This window comes from Tachysurus vachellii, chromosome 26 (assembly GCF_030014155.1).
Source record: "Tachysurus vachellii isolate PV-2020 chromosome 26, HZAU_Pvac_v1, whole genome shotgun sequence".
Lineage (NCBI taxonomy): Eukaryota > Metazoa > Chordata > Actinopteri > Siluriformes > Bagridae > Tachysurus > Tachysurus vachellii.
In genome coordinates, this window is record NC_083485.1 from 14,243,816 (window position 1) to 14,261,343 (window position 17,528).

At 40.7% G+C, this 17,528-nt stretch overlaps 1 protein-coding gene across 3 annotated transcripts; it reads right to left on the reverse strand.

Annotated features, from left to right (window-relative positions):
• Window positions 1-3,823: 3,823 nt before the first annotated feature.
• On the reverse strand, window positions 3,824-14,725 carry LOC132840945 (leucine zipper putative tumor suppressor 3). 3 transcript variants are annotated; one of them, XM_060863047.1, is made up of 6 exons: window positions 14,583-14,725; window positions 11,078-11,665; window positions 9,111-9,686; window positions 8,690-9,010; window positions 7,014-7,244; window positions 3,824-5,985 (listed from the first exon to the last, which is right to left on the reverse strand). In XM_060863047.1, exons 2-6 carry the CDS (start codon window positions 11,573-11,575, stop codon window positions 5,224-5,226), a joined length of 2,388 nt encoding a protein of 795 aa, XP_060719030.1. In that variant the 5' UTR covers window positions 11,576-11,665; window positions 14,583-14,725; the 3' UTR covers window positions 3,824-5,223. The 3 variants fall into 3 exon arrangements, with proteins under 3 accessions (XP_060719030.1, XP_060719029.1, XP_060719028.1); XM_060863046.1 differs by having other exon boundaries at window positions 9,099-9,686; XM_060863045.1 differs by having other exon boundaries at window positions 9,099-9,686; window positions 11,048-11,665.
• Window positions 14,726-17,528: the final 2,803 nt, after the last annotated feature.

Genomic DNA, 17,528 nt, shown 5'->3' on the forward strand with positions numbered 1-17,528 from the left:
TGGTGTAAGAAGTATTTTCACTTTTACTGCAAATTAGATATTTTTTTATTTATATTTATGCTTTTATGATTATTTGTTGTTGTTGTTTTTATTAAACGCGTCATCATTATAGATAAAATATGGAACGACAAATTACTACAAGATCAAAGTAAGCTGTAAAAGTTTTTTTTTTTTTAAATAATCATATTTCACTACATTCTACATCTAGAAATAATAATAATAATAATAATAATAATAATAAAAGTAACAACAACAATAATGATTATTTTATTATTATTTTATTTTCTAGTAGGTGGTGACGTCATATCACCATCATCATCATCATCACCATCATCATCATCGTTGTTGTTGTCCTTTTTATTTATCTGCAATTAGTTTAAAAAAGATATATTAGTGTGTTTGATTTCAAGCTATTGCTTTAACATGATCTTGTATCTGAAGTGGGATTTTATTGCACCCAGGGATCCCAGTAACTGTTATGTAAATGTGAAAAATCACAGACTACACTTCCCTGACCCTGTCAGTCAAAGGATCCTACTTTAGTTTACATTTATTCAAGTCGTGGCCTAATAAGTCGTGGCCTAATGGTTAGAGAGTTTGACTCCTTACCCTAAGGTTGTGGGTTCGAGTCTCGGGCCGGCAATACCACGACCGAGGTGCCCTTGAGCAAGGCACCGAACAACCAACTGCTCCCCAGGCGCCGCAGCATAAATGGCTGCCCACTGCTCCGGGTGTGTGTTCACGGTGTGTGTGTGTGTGTGTTCACTGCTGTGTGTGTGCACTTTGGATGGGTTAAACGCAGAGAACGAATTCTGAGTATGGGTCACCGTACTTAGCCGTACGTCACGTCACTTTCACTTATTCCAGGTGTTAGATGGAGTAAAGGAAATAAAATGGACTTTAAAAATAATATTTGTGATATTAAAGTTGTGAAAATGGTTTATAATAATTCATCTCATTGTTGCCTTAGGCCATATTTCCCAAAAATGACGTATTATGGTCATTCTGTACTCTTTAGGATAAATCCATGTGCTGTATATAATTATAGAGAGTATATTTTATGTATAGTGAAATTTCATGAGCTGGATTTTCAGCTTTATGCTTTTAAGCCAATCTGCAGAACATATTGCACTGCGTAGTAACTAGGGTAAAATCTCGGCTGTACAAAGAATTAATCCCAGATCAGTTTAATGAGAGATTTAATCGCTGTTAAGCCATGATTAAAAGTAAGCATTACAACACAAATTAAAATAAAATAAAACAAAACTCTGATGAATCTTATCCTTGTTGGTACAACTCACCCCCCTGTGTTTATGTGAATCGAATTTGATTTATCGCGTCTCATGTGGTACCCTTCGCTCACTCTATCGTTCATTCCATCATCCTGCGATGAAAACAGAATGTAAAAAAACCCTCATACTTATATCATTCATTTTTATTCACATCTTTATTAATTGAATTCATATTTGCTAAGATATGCTCTTTTTTTCCCAAGCGATTTTTGAAGCATAAAAAAATCAGAATGAAAACTGTTTGCGAGATTTTGTCCTCCCTTTCAAACATTTCGAGAAATATTTTCGAGACAGGGGATAACAGACATCAGGGGCGTTCATGGTCTTCCCTTCTTATAACACGTAATGGCCGATCGAACTTTTTTCCTTTGTTTTTTTTTTTTTTAAAGATTTTAATATATTATATTATATTCCTATATTGATAGTTTGAAAAATAAAAGCTGACATGTCAGTCTTATTAATTCACAAAAGTATTCACACGCAATAGCTCGGTATATTTGGATAGAATAGATATGTACACATAAATAACAATGATATTTACATGCAGTCGACTGCCCCTTTGTCTCTACCAAGAACACAGCAGGACACAACAGAATTACATAGCAGCAAATGTGGCCAAAGACAGTAGAGGGGTGGTGTCCATCTAAAGCTTTGTAGATTATGTCTCGCTTAACACCGAGTGTCATAAAGCTAAGAAATAAATAAATAAATAAATAAATAAACAAACAAATAAATACAACTCGCAAATCTGCTCACATGATAAGAAAAAAATCATGATTATAATTGTGTATGGGGAAAAATATTAGAGCAGTGTAGTTTTTTAGTTTTCACAATTATATGATTACATTAAATTAGGCATGTGCTGATAATAATCAACAGATTTTACTTGATTGTTATTACAACAGTATTATTATTATTATTTGCACGGTGCTGATGGATATCCACCTGAAATCTCTTGTGAAGATGCAATCGTGTTCAATTTTTCCACCAAACAGCATTTTCAATTGTCTGATCCGATCAGTATCAGGTTCTGGTCACAGCTCTGATATCAGACTGGTATTGAATCAAATATCACAAAGCATATGCAAAGTTTTATGGCTTTAAAGCTGCGCCATCTGATATTGATTCTGTAATACATAATGTTAATCACTTTGAAATAAATGACAAATAAATTGCAATAACCTTTTGGATAATATCTTGGGTATCATCAGAACATGTGCAACGTTTATCATTACTCAAAAATGACTGGACTCGTTTTGTATATTTGCTTTTATCTGATGACTTTGGCTGATGTACCGATGGCTGGGTTTAAATTTTATGTTTCTTTATGGTTGTGAGGTCGAATTAAAATTTCGATTTAACCAAATTCATTTTGAACTTAAATTAAGAATTTGGCTTTTCTTCACACAAAATTTTCGTTCAGTTTAAATTCGCGTACAATTCTGGTTCTTGACTGATTACATAGAATTTCCATCCTGTATATTTGACTATTTTAAAATTGAATTTTAAGTAGAATTTGAATTGACTTAAAAGGAAACTCTATTTTGTAAATTTAAGCTCAAAACTTAATGTGCAGTAATTACAGTGAAATTAAATATCAGATTTACAAAACTCAAGTTCCAGATATAAAAAATAAATGTGGCATTTTGCTAACAAAACCTAAATAATTAGATATATACTTATATATTTAAGTATCAAGATACGATATTTTGGCATGTCAACTCACCCATTACTCAACCGATCAAACGTCGTATTGCGTTGTATTGTATTACTCATTATCAGCACAAGCCTAATGAGATATAAATCAGATATACTGTGTTATAAGGAGCTGATTAAGCCACTGAGGGCTTCATTTAATATAATATTTTTCACTATGCCCCTTTTCGCTATTCGGCCCAAAAAAGTGATTCCTGAGTGATTTAATTTGCAGATGAACTAATTTCATTCTAAGTATTAGAACCAAAAAAAATTTTTTAAATTAGAGTTGCTATCTTGCCCTTAACAGAAACAAGTGTGCAACAAAAATGTGAATGATTGGCCATTCAATAAAGAAAAAATAAACTAAAATAATTTGTCGGATCCATGATCGTTACATGCTCTCCTTTAGGATGATGTAGGCTTTGTGACAAAAGGTGGGTTGTTTTCGTTTGTTTGTTTTGAATTTAATGCTACCACTTTTTCCACCTCCACCTTCTTCTTGTAAATATATCTAAACCATCTGAATCCATACTACACACTCGCACTACCTGCCTACCTACAACTCCCCCTCGTAAGCACACCAGTCACATTTCACTCTTTAGATCCCACTCACTTTATATGGCAACGAAGCCTGTGTACACGGTGTACTTACTTCAAAACATCACTTCAATCTACTGCATATTTTATATATATATATATATATATATATATATATATATATATATATATATACATATATATATATAATTATTTTTTTTAAGTCAAATATTCTAAATGATACTTTCAAAAAGTATACATTAACACATATTCTTTTTTTGGAAGAAGGTCCCACTTAAACAGACTCATTAGTTCATAAGCGTTGGACGAGCCGTGCTTCAGAAGTGCGCCGTTCTCCAACCACGAGCTGTCCTAATTGCCTTCTTAGCACTTTTTATCTTTCATTAATTATTTTATTATTATTTTTTTTTTTTGGCTCAGCCGCTCACTCCTCCTCTAACTAGCAGCTTCATAAACCAAACACCTCTCTTAAAAAGAAACATTGTCTGAGGCCAAAGCAAAGTGCATTAAACTATTTTTTTTTTTTAAATACCTCTCACTCGCTCTCTAATATATTCTACACGTTTCTGAAACATGGAATACAAAGGTGAAAAGCAGAAATGTTCTGGTAATATGCTTTCGTGTCGAATGACCACGTGTGGGTCCTCCGCCGCTGCTTTCGCTATCAGAGCAGGAGGGTTGAGGCACGCTCCTATACAACGCACCAGGTCTTGGAGTCCACTGGTTATCACTACCGCGACTACGTCCACTATGAGGGAACTCGAGACCAGCAACGCCTCCTAAATATTTGGTCCTTCATTTTTGAAATAAACAAAACAAAACAAAACAAACCACACACACTGGTGTGGTATGGACAAGCACCATATACAGGAAGAGGATCATGTCACTCCCTGTAGTTTCTAATTAAGATTTTTTTTAAAAAAAGAGTCTTTTCAGCCAATATGGATGCTATTCTATATAATTGTTTTTTTTTTCTTGTTTGCTGTAAGGTCTGGAGAAATCTTATTTAAAGGAGCAGTTCATAATTTTGTTTAGCTTTATGGTTGCTGACCGTGTCTCCCCAGTGACCCGTTACATATAAGGGACAGGGGTTGGAGGTTGGTAGCTCCGTTCCAGCTCTGGGAATTGAACCCATTTCTGCAATGGCAAATACTGCAATTTACACTAATTGGTTACTTTTTTTTTAGTTTATCAAACTGCACCTTTAAATAGTATGTGTTAATTTTAAAGTTTAACTTGAGATCTGTTGATCTAGATTTATATAGTGACACATCGCGAACCGTGCATTGAGAGCTAGCATACAACAGTCTAGGCTTAAATCTGGATTAATAATGCCTGATCCCTTATCCCCTGAGTGTTCGATCTACTCCCGCTCCTCTTGGCTACAGACTTAGGGCCAGCTCTTCCTACACCCCCACAACCCAAACCAACACCTTTTAGGATCAAGAGCTTTTCCTAGGTCAGTCATAAGGCCACACAAACATATTACTTAGCAACTTGCACCCCTCAACCCTGAGGTCTGCCTCACTCAGCAGGGCATCCTTGGACTGTCCTTAGAAGTTACAGACATGACGTTTTTGTTTCAGAAGGGTTTGTACTTAACGCTATTGTAACTGGTGCTCTAAGTTTTTCTTTTTTTTTTTGTACTGCATCAAAGAGGTCACATTTACTGGCATCATATCTCTGTAGACTCAATCCTCTCCAGACGAGTGGGAATGGGCCACGGGGGTGCCAGCTGGTGCAGGGCAGGCCCCTTCTTCTCCTCGACCGGGGGAGTCGGAGAGGTGACTGACACAGCCACAGGTGATGTTGTGGGTACATCAAGACTTGCAGAGGGTGGCGGTGAAGTTGATGTTGCCGGTGATACCAGGATGGGAGTGGCCAGCTGGGCCCCGAGCTGGTCCACACGCTCCTCCAGTGCCTGGTTCTTCTGCAGCATCTCTACATAGCTGAGCTGCAGCTGTGCCTGGTACTTGAGCACGCGCTCTTTTTCTCCTTGCCAGGTTTGGCGCTCATGGGCAAAAGTGAGTGCCTGGCGCTCACGCTGCTGCCGCTCCAGACGCAGCTCCCCTTGAAGTAGCTCCAGCTGACGCCGCAGGTCGCCTGCTTCCTGCCGCTGGACCTTGGAATCATCGCTCTGCAGGTTGAGCAGTGGGTCCGGGGCAGGCAGTGCTGGCAAAGGGGGGAGCGAGGGCACAGGGGGCAACGAGGGCACAGAGGGAAGTGACGAAAGAGGGGGCAAAGAGCTTGGTGTCTCTGGTGGGCTCATGGGCGAGAGGAGGCGTTCCCGACTCCGAGAAAGCACCAGCTGACCCATGTCGGCTAAGCCAGATTCGGGGGTACGAGTGCCAGCAGTGCTGCTAATCTCACTCAGGGCTTTCTTCAGCCCGGCTACCTCCGTCTCAAATGCACTCAGCTTGTCTCTAAGGACAGTCACCTAAAGAGTAGGACAAAATTTGAAGGAGAAAAGATTGAGTAAAAATGGGTAAAATGTCTAAGCAATGAGTTCATTTAGTTACCTGACTATACACACAGTCTACAGATATTTAAATACAATGAGCAGAAATTTTTTTATGTATTTTTCCTGTGTGTGTGTGTGTGTGTGTGTGTGTGTGTGTGTGTGTGTGTGTGTGTGTGTGTGTGTGTGTGTGTGTGTGTTCTGTCAAAAGAAAAATTAACTGATGAGCTGAACACGGATAGAAAAACACTACACTGGATGCGGTTCAGTGACTATCTAGTACAGGAGTTGGGCTTCCCTGAACATTTTGTACATGTTAACATCATGAAAGTCTTCATAATGAGTGGATACACTGAGTTAGGGTTATAAGGGGAAAGGAAATGAAAACTTTAAATCTATGTATAATGACAGAGAAAAAAAAGATTCCTTTGCTTTCTCCTAGACAACAAACACCAATTTGATTTTCCTGATTCGTGTTGAAGCTAGGATGAATTACCTGCATGTTGAAAATAGGATTTTCCACACATGATAGAACAGAATTGACTATATTAGAGTATAACAGAGGATATAACATACGACATTGGCTAATTTGACTAATTAACCTGCTTCTGCTTGCATTTAATGTCTTTTTTTCATCAGTTTTCTTTCATGTTCAACAAAAGAATTGTAGAATGGTTGGTGTATGTTAGAGTTGTTGCGTAGTGATGTTAATGGCTATGGTATGAATACATCTGAATACATTTCTCGTCATTGTAGTCATCCCTATAGGCGTCCTAGCTACTAACAGTTTAGGAGCAGGACTAGGAAACACTTCTCTACAATGTAATGTAGGAAAATTATAACAAAGCTGATATAACAGGCACTGACCAATAACTTAGTCCCCATCCACTGCCTCATTTTTAAGCTCTGATGCATGACATATATTTTAAATGTATACAGTATTTTTTTAACTATATGGCTATCCAGGCAGAGCCATTCTAAGGGCTGGGTTTAGGGTAAGTCAGCACCTCGGCCAGCATGGCCTGCAGTTCTGCCTCGCAGCGCTCCAGCTCCAGCGTCTTGGTGCAGAAGGACTCCTTCAGGCTGATCTCGGCCTGCTCTCGCTCCCTCAGCTGGGCGTTCAGCTCCTTCAGCTGATTCCTCAGGGCCACCATCTCTCCGGCACGCTGGGTCACCTCACCCTGGCTCTCCCTCAGCTGTTGTTTCAGTAAGGAGATCTCACCTGCCTTCTGACACACCTGGAGAGCAAGCAGAGCGAATGATGGCCATACGGGTGCGCTCCGGGTCACGGCTGTTCAACTTTAGTTAAAGGGGACTAAATGGGGAGAAAGAAGCATATGGGGTATGCTAGCCATGCCACTAAAAAGCCACCGGTAACAGTAGAGAGGTTAGAAAGAGGATGCTAATCAACTGACTACCTCAAGTGGGCCATTAAAAATGGATCAGTCCAGCATATTATTCCTATTCTACGCTCAATACACTGGTTGCCTGTTTGTTTTAGAGTGGATTTTAAAATTTTGCTCCTCGTTTATAATCTCTAAATGGTTTGCCCCCCCCCTAATCTCAGTGAGTTATTGACTGCGTATCAACCCACTAGATCCCTTCGGTCTTCCAACAGGATCTATTGTTTACCCCAAAGTCGAGGCTTAAGTGCAGGGGAGATCGTGCTTTTTGTATTGCTGCCCCCAGGCTCTGGAACGCCTTGCCACTGTCCATTAGACAAGCCTCTTCTCTTAATATTTTTAAGCCCAGGCTAAAGACATTTTTATTTGTTTGATGGATTATCTGTATGATTTTTCTGTTTGTTTTGTTGTGTGTTTTTCTGTTTTTAATTACCTAATGGAAAGCACATTGGTCGACAGAAGTTGTAAGTAACTGTGCTATATAAATAAATTGTCAAATTGTCAATTGTCATTGTCAGTCCAGTCTATGGGCGACTCGTTATTGTCTGGTCAGTTAAATAACTGGGAGTCTCAGCAGAAGACGCTCCGTCAACACAATACAAAGCATCTTTTCTACACTTTTCTGGCCCCACCCTTTAGGATCGTGAAGACCTCAACCTGATTGGTCCTTCACACTTTCATTAGGAAAATAAAGTTTTCTAGAGCAAGTTCATGGAAAAATGGGAACCAACATGCATGAAATGTTATAAATGAGATCTTTGATGAAATGTACCAGACTCCTGACTAGATTACTGGTTTAATTTAAAGGTTCAGGGTTTCTTAGAGCAGCTTAGTCGCTGCTGATGCTTGTTTGTCAGAGATGACTTTTTGGGCCATTAAACAAAAACAGTGATGAAAGAAACTGTAAGAGACTGGACATTATATATGAACATTACATTAGAGTTATCAATTCTGCTAACATCACCAAATTATTATCTAGATTTAAAATATTATATAAAAGATCCCGTAATACTCTTTGGAAAAAGACAAAACTAAACAAAAAATAGTATCCCAGTCTATGTTGGCCAATTTATAATATGAACTAGCCTTAAAAATCCTGTTAACTGAATTAAAACAGTTTGGCCACCAATAAGGTTGGCCACCAAAAAGCTTCTCTGAATCTGAAATGTAAGCAATCAGTCTAAACTGTTTACAAAGTTTTACAAAGTCTTGCCTGACTGAATATATTTGCAGTAAGGATACTTCTAACCAAAGTATTTCATTGCAGTCTATCCTCTTACCTCCCACTTGGTCTCCTCCAGCTTGGGCAGGAGGTCAGCCTGCTCCTTCCTGTAGTCCAGGCATTTCTTCTCCAGTTCCTCACGCTGGGCCAGGAGCAGCGTCATCTCCTCCTGAAGCCTGCGCTTGTCCTGCTGCAGACGGCTGATCTGGGCCTGCAGGGCCTGCTGTGAACGCTGGGCACGCCGGGTCACCTGCTGCAGTCGCCCGGCGTAGTTCTGCCTTAGTTCTTCCATTTCACGTTCCCACACCCGCTGCTTTTCCTCGAACACTTGCACGATCGCCGCTTCGCTCTGATCCAGGTTCCGTCTCATATGGAGCATCTGGGAATGAGGAATAAGACAAAGCATAATCAGCGCAGGAATGTGCACATGAAATTTAATTTAAACAAACTGAGCTATGATTAAATACCTTCATCCTCACCTCTTGCTCTCGCTCCCATAAGCGGTCCTCCAGGTCACGAATGACGTCGTCGGAGGATGGCGATGGCCGCAAGGGCGCCGGTGCATCACTCAAGTGGCTGAGGCGCTGATAAGATGACGAGCTCTTGCCCGAAGATGAGTGGCCACTGTCAGAGGCACTCAGCCCGTTCTGGTAGCCTGGTTTATCTGGCTTGTCCAGGCCAGTTGTTGCAGTTCCCAGGCGGTTGATGTGGCTGGTGGAGGCACTGAGGGGCCCAAGGGCTGGTGGAGGGCCATAGCCTGAGCCTGTACCTGCATATGTGGGCAGACTGGTAAGAGAATTCCTGCCAGAATCAGACAGGCTGCCCTGGCCAGCTCGAATACCTCCACCAGAGTGTGTTCCTCGGTTGTTAGGGGTTTCCTCATCTGGGCGAATTCCTGAGGTTCCCTGGCCACCTCTCTCACTTGCACCGCTGCCCGACGTGCCTCCGCCTGCAGCCACACTGGCCTGAAGGGGGCACACCAGGTTTTGCATGGAATGAAAGCTCTTGGGCACCACAGGCTTAAAGGCAGAAGGACGGACCAGTGCGTCAGGATCCTAAAATAGCAAAGTAATTGCTGTTGAATTTGATTACGTACAAAATGTTTTAAACAGACATACACACAGTACACAACACATGAGTTTTGACAAAATGACTGCTTACCAAGTATTAGGTAGTGGTTTTACTTTGTGAAAATGATGGATAAATGTGTTCCTACATAAGTGCATCCCTCAGTGTATGATTTTGGGATTTGGTCTACGGGTTAGAAAGTTTAACTGCAAGCTACTTGCAGAAAGCCATGTTTTTTGTGCCATGTTATCCATTTTACTGTTGCTTTAATTCGAGTATAATTTCAGACAATAGAGTATATCAGAACTGTCAGTCATCACATCATCAGTATATCGTCGCTGTCGGGCGGAAACCTCGTATGTCCAAATTTGGTCAATCTCATATTTTTTCACATATCGATGCTATTGGTCAGTCCCCACGTGGGTCTGTTATTTTTACAAGTTATTAACCAATCTAAAGTCTTGAAAATAGCTTGAGGGCAAATCTCATAACTTCATTGGACACTTCAACTGTCCACCTCTTCCTCACTCCGCGGGAGAGCTTCGCGGCATATTTCTCCTCAAGAAGAGTCGCAACGAATCAACACGTCTTCTGAGGTAAATGTCTTCAAAACACTGGGCTCAAAGAAAAAAAAATCTTGACCCCCGCTAGTTCTGGTGCTTGTCTGAGGACAGGAATTTAGCGCAAGACAATCCACTGCAACGCGGACTAAACCCTGTGCACTGCAGATAAGGTACGGCGTTTTTTTAATTTCCTGAAAAATAACGGTTTTGGAGATACGAGGATTCCGTCTGACAGCGACGATATGTTACACACTACTGCTGCTGCATATTGTACAAAAGCATAATATTACACAATATTGTTATTTGCACTACTATGCACTTCTCACACTTTATGTACACAACTGATCAGTCATATATTCTGTATTCATATTTAATACTCTCACTGTCTATAATGTCTCACATCGTCTGCATTGTCTTCTATAGTCTGTATTGTCTTGTCTTGTATAGTATAGTGTTATTTATGTCTGTACTTTTGAGAGTCACAAACAGCTGGGAACCAAATTCCTTGTGTGTGTCAACACACTTGGCCAATAAACCTGATTCTGATATATCAGTAATTTTGTGGGAAAACTGTAGAAGAAGCAGTAAATTGTTTCTCATTGCTCTTTATGGTATGACATCATAAACTAGTCTCCAGTATGTATTTCTATAAGCACAATATACATCAGTGCATACTTTATAGCATGCTAAGTACCTGTGTGTACACTTCACTGCATTTTATGCATGTACTGTATGCAGAAGGAGCGACAAACAAAATGGACTTAAACCACACCAAAATGAAATACCTTCCCCTCGGTGTTCAGGCCGTGCTGTACCTGTGCTTGCTCCAGCTTGCCAGAGATGGGCATGATGTTGGGAGGGTTGTGGTTGTCCGTCTTAGCTTTGCTCTTGTCCTTGTGCTGCTGCGCTAGTGCTTGATGGCTGCTGTTCTTGTTTTCATTGTTGTTGTTGTTGAGCACTATGCTGTTTCCACACAGATCCAGGCTCTCTCCTCGCCTGTGGCCTGGTTCCCTCCTCATGGGCCCATTGGAGAAAGAAGCATTCGAGAGCAGCCGCTCACCGTTGACGGTGTGCTGCCGATTAGCATTGTGAGAAGCGGCTGCGCGCTCGGAGTGCTCGTTGGCAGTGACGCCTGCTGTCTTGGTGGCCGGTGCCGGAAGGCGGTCAGCGCTGAAGCTGCGGTCATCTAGACGCCGGCGGACAGAGTTTGGGGGCAGCGCGGGCGCCAGGGGCCCGTTCGGGGTGGTCCGTGTGCCCACACTTCGCATTGTGATGGCCCGCTGGCTGGAGGCTCCACTGCCCACGCTGCCCATACCAGGAGCTCAAAGCCCCTCACTCAGCCGGCCACAGTGCCAAAGGGCCAGGGCAGGCAGGGCAGCCAGGCTGGGCCGCAGGTACACACACTGCACAAGTGGGGGAAAAAAAAAGGCAAGAGGGTGAACATCAAAAATCCTGCTAGCAATTTGGCTATCAATAGTCGCCTTTGTGATTTCCATGTGATTTTGAACTTGAGTATGAGAGAAAGTACAGTTTGTATAAGATAACATTAAATACAACAGAAATACAGGAAGTTGCATTTTTTTCTTGCCTTACATTGTGCTTTTTGGGAACATCCTGCACTGTCATTACGATATAATGAGCACAAATAAATAAATAAAGTTGAAATATAATGATTATATTTATAAATTATTATACTAGTGTTAAAAATTGCACTATGCAATAGAATATTGTTTAAAAACAGAGACATGATCAGGATAATGAAATGACATTTGTGTTTAATTTTATCTCTGTCTTTGGCATGCACGGTGCTGGGAAGAAGACTAACTAAATTGCAGGTTCTGCTGTATAACTGACTGTGATATAGTTTAGACCAGAGATTTGCAATCTCTCAATTAAAACCGTGAAACCAAACACATATGTGCTGATCAGCAGCTAGCCTCAGCCTGACACCTTTCACCCTTTTCTGGCCATGAGCTTCAAAATCTCTGCATCTCTTCCATGTACATGAAATTTTGCATGCCAACTTTTTTAATTCTGTGACACGAGCTTTTTTATGGAAAGATATTGTAACTGTATTCCCACATCATCCCCTCTTTACATTTCATCAGCTTCTCTAGGTATGGCTTGTTAGACAAGCCCTTCATACCTCAATTCCATACACAGTATTATAATGCAACTTATTTTATTGATTTACTCATGGTTGCATTTTGAGGGTAATGACCCTTCACATAACAGCTTTCATAATGCATCAAGAGAAAAACATGTCAAGGATTTAATTCTCCCAGGGTACAGATGCTTCTGACTATCATATTAGTGTTAATGTAGTTATGAATAATTTCCTTTAAATAACAAAAGTAAATAAAAACCTGGGATTTTAAGGCAGGCTGACAAACCTGACTGAGATGGCTAAATTCAGGCACAGAACAGAGTGATCTTTAATTTCATTCACATGGTTTCTTACATTACGCAGAATGCCAGCAACATTTAGCCTTCACTTCGGCTTCACGTCGCGAACGATGCAGCAGAGCTTTCTCACCTCTTTATTTGTACACATGCCAGCTCAGCTTCCAATGCTTCAGCTTTCATACTAGCACTACCATCAACACCATCACACTCATCATCTCGTAGATCACTGACTAGTTGAGTTGAGTCTCTGCTGTAATTGCTGTATAGGTGCATTGCATTATGAAACTGAGAGTCCAATATTTGCACAAACGTCTTTGCTAATTCTACCCTCGATTTCTTATTAATATGATGAACTTTTTGCTCCTCACTTAGAGTTTCAGACTGTTAACATTTTCTTTCTTCTAGAAAACTGCGCTAGCAATATCAACGTCCACCCCGACACCAATACGACTAAAATCACGTCAAAAATATTTCAACATACTATAATATGTCAACTAGCAAGATTCACGTTGCAAACCAGCCACTATTATAATGGAATAATAGAACTGAGTATAAAATGTCTAAGTCTATTGCTCACTGTGTGTAATGATGTGCATTTAGATTGATATAAAACATGTGATGTGAATAAAGTATAAGAATGCACGCGCGCACACACACACACACACACACTCAAACCCAAGTTACTGCTATATCACACCTTGGCTGATAACCTACACTGAGGTTATTACAGTGCATGTGCCATCTTAGAAAGTGGTCTTTTCTGAGTGCAGTATTCTCGTTTATCCAGCAGGGGTCCTGCGTTGGAGTGGCAGTGGCACGTGCCTCCACTACCTCTCTGTCTCTCTCTCGCTCTCTCTGCTACAGTCGCTCACTCACACGCATTACATCATCACTCCCATGCACGCGCGCGCACACACACACACACACACACACACCTCGATAATTCCCACCTCCGGAAAGTCTAAGACACTGTGATGATGATGATGATGATGATGATGATGATGCTTGCGATACACACGTACTGGTGGACGTCGCCAAATAACATTTGCGTTCTTTACTGAAGCATCGCTGATGCTGCAGACGCAAACTTACAGGCGTCGTGGCACACAGTGCATTTGAGAGAGATAGATGGATGATCACAGATGGATGCAGGTTGTAATCGTGAGATGGTTTGGTCTGCATCAAGAGACCAGAGAAGCTGATATGCTGTATTGCTCAGCTTTATCCCTTTCCAGGCCCTCCTGCGTGCGCGCTCGTTCTCTGAGTCCATCACAGACACAGACGTATCCAACACATGAACCTTTATGACATACACACACACACACACACATATAAATATATGGATGTGTGCATTTGCAAACATGCAGCGTTTTGTCCGCGCATGTCAGAGCGCACATCACACAGCACCTTACAAAGGATTTACAGGCCTAGCAATGGGACACATCCAGAGATAGATCAGGTGAGGTGGTTGTTATGTTGTCTTACAGAAATCTGCTCTACATCCCGAGAGCACAATGGAAAGACCCAGTACGGATGATACACACGCCATCTCGCGCTGTTTTTATTCCCTGTCCGTCTACTTTACGCGTTGCGTAATTACATAACGCGTTTGGGTCAAGAAAAAAAAAGAAGGAAAAAAAAAACACCAGAGCGCGTTTCTTCACCCTGGATCCCCTTCTCTCACACCCTTACCGTGTTCACCATCATATAAAACCCTGTCGTCTTTACTCTCAGTCGAATAAGCAGCCGTAATAAAACCGCGGAGTCTTTCTCTAAATCTGTGTCTCTGCCCCCACCACCCGCGTTGAACCAAAACGCAGCCGGTAAAGCAACATTATCATCTTTATTTAACGGGGGGGGTGTAGGGGGGGGTATTTAGGGAACCGAAGGAGGCTGAGAGCCGCAGGTACTTACTGGTCGCGCGACTCCTCTTCCTCTTCTACCGATGTCCGTGAGCGCGCGACTCTCCCGCCGCCGTTAGGTTAGGATCCGCAGATTCCTGGGGAAACGGTAAAGGGTAGGGGGCGGGGGGAGAAAACGGAAAAGAAAAAAAGCGCGGTGTGTACGCTCTCTCTCTCTCTCTCTCTCTCTCTCTCTCTCTCTCTCTCTCTCACACACACACGCACACACACGCGCGCGCACGCACACACACACCGGAGCTGGAGGATGATGAGGTGATGGAGGTATAGGCTCTAGAGCGTCAGCTGTGTCACACACACCCACCGACGCCCCGCCCCCTTTTGAAGACGACGGACCCGCCCCTTCAGCCCATGGTACCTAATCAGCTTGGTGTTAATTTTGCCAGCATATGCCTACTATAGACTCCGATGGAGTGCAAGCTCAGGTTACTAGCATACTCAATACATCAACAGTAATTATATATATATATATATATATATATATAGAATGTAAACCAGTTCCTGTAGATTAGGTAGTATACTGCAGTCACGTGACTAGTTGTCACAACTCGAAATGTCCTCAGAAAGAATTTAAGCTGCTTCATTTCACTTACTTTGACTTTTTTTTGTTTTTCTACAACGTATGTACAGTAATAGCAGAACTGATATGAACCCTTTTTTGGTCAAGAAAGATTTAAAGAGCATTATTTATATATGATTCCCAAATGAATTGACCTATTGTTAAAAAAAAAAAAAACTATTTCTGTAATGGAATTTCTACTGTACTATAATTTCTACTGTCAGTTCAGTGTTGCGGATTTGCACAGGACATTTTTGGTTCATACTCCAGCCTTTTTAAACCTAATGTGTAGTTACTGCATTTTATTTTATATCTACACACAGGAAGTTGGACACTTTTCCTCATATTGAGAGAAGTCAAGAAGAAAAAAATCTATATGGCCTAAAGTTTAATAGTATTCCTGTTCCAACAGGTAAAACTAGGGCACTTTATTTTTAAGTTATTCTCAATATGCTGGTAATTTCACAAATTCCCCCTACATAGGAACACAGATTTAAAACAAACAAAATCTATATATATATATATATATTTTGTGAGTTGGTTTTTTTAATGCCTTTGTTGCCAAGCCAGGCCAAAATAACACACCACAGCTCAGGTATTTACACAGAAACAGTAATTAGACTGTCACACAAAACAAACGGTAAAAGACAGATAACTTCCTCGACCCCCTCGCTATCAAAACCATTTACAAAACCCGCAGCCGTCCACTACTTCCAAATGCTGAGTTCAGAATCTATACAAAAAAAATACTAAGAGTATGTAAAGAAATAAAATGATCCCAGAGCCAAATACCAAGCTGTATACTGTAGTACCATTAAAAACAATTAAAAGTGCATTCATATAACTTAAAGACGATGTATTCATATCTACACATATACCTTTACAAAACATTATGATGTATCTTTAGCTAAATTAAAGCACACAATCTTAGGAAAAAGAAAAACTTCATTTCAGAGTGTTGAGCAAGACCTTTCTCTCTCAGTTCAATGTGAATATGCTGTGTTCAGAGACACAGTAAAAAAGAATAGGGAACAAGGCACTGATACACTATATGGCATTTATTCCAAAGGTGTTCTCTTAATATTTTTAAGTCCAGGCTTAAAGACATTATTTATTTTCAAAAGCATATGGCTGATGGGATATTTGTACGATTTTATAATTTTTAATATTTTTAATGACCTAATGGAAAACACATTGGTCGACGGAAGTTGTAATTAATTGTGCTATATAAATAAATTGTCATTGTCATTGTCATTGTTCGTTGGGGTTGAGGTCAGGGACCGCAAGTTCTTCCACACCATCAACAGCAAACGGTGTCTTCTGTGTGTTGGACCTTGCTTTGTGCACAGGGGTATTGTCATGCTGGTGCAGGTTTAGACCTCTTAGATCCAGTGAACAGACTTTGCCATAGACTTTGCCCAAGTCATTGTATATTATTGTGGGGAAGAAGCATATATGGCTGGGATGGTCAGGTGCCCACAGATTTTTGGTTATATAAGGTAAGGTACATAATGACAGTTTTAAGACTCACAGTCACGATCTAAAACTCCATAAAGCTCGCTCTCTCTCTCTCTCTCTCTCTCTCTCTCTCTCTCTCTCTCTCTCTCTCTCTCTCTCTCTCTGTCATTAATATAGAAAATATCAGCTGGTACAGTACAGAAACACTCCACAGGCTCAGCTGTTTTTACAAGTCAATAATTCATATTGTCTACATGCCTTCTTCATCTTAGGGTCCATATACAGTAGTGTTTGGTGGCTATTCAACATCTAAACACCATATCAGTGAGCTGTGATTTCAGCTGTGTATGGCCTTTGTTTCTCTTTCTTTCTCTCTCACACACAAACACACACACAAACAACTGTGATAAAAACAAATCCCAGTGAATAATATAGGTAACAGCATGTAAATATTTAACCTTTTCATTTTTTTTGCACTGTTCGACACAGAACAGGTTATCACACACTCCTGCTTCGCTTTCTCGCCGTTCTCTCTTCATTCACAAATTCACTGGTGACATCAACGATTTGTCAAGGTTACTATGGCGATGGTCTCCATCCAACTGGAGCACAAGCTGCTGTCATATGACTGAGGGTGTGGAGAGAGAGAGAGAGAGAGAGAGAGAGAGAGAGAGAGAGAACTAACATGTGATCATGGTTTTTAACGGATCGATCAGTTTGTAATTTCAGTTTGTAATGTTTGAAAGCATTTCCAGGTCTGTAATAATTAATTCTTACAATTTTTACACTATTGCACAAGAGACACAATATTCCCATGAATTGGAAGAGAATACATTCATTATTTAGCATGATTTAATATTCATTATTCTTTTTTCCAGCCTGGAAATTAATATCACCCACAATCAAAGCTCTTTCTCTCTGTCT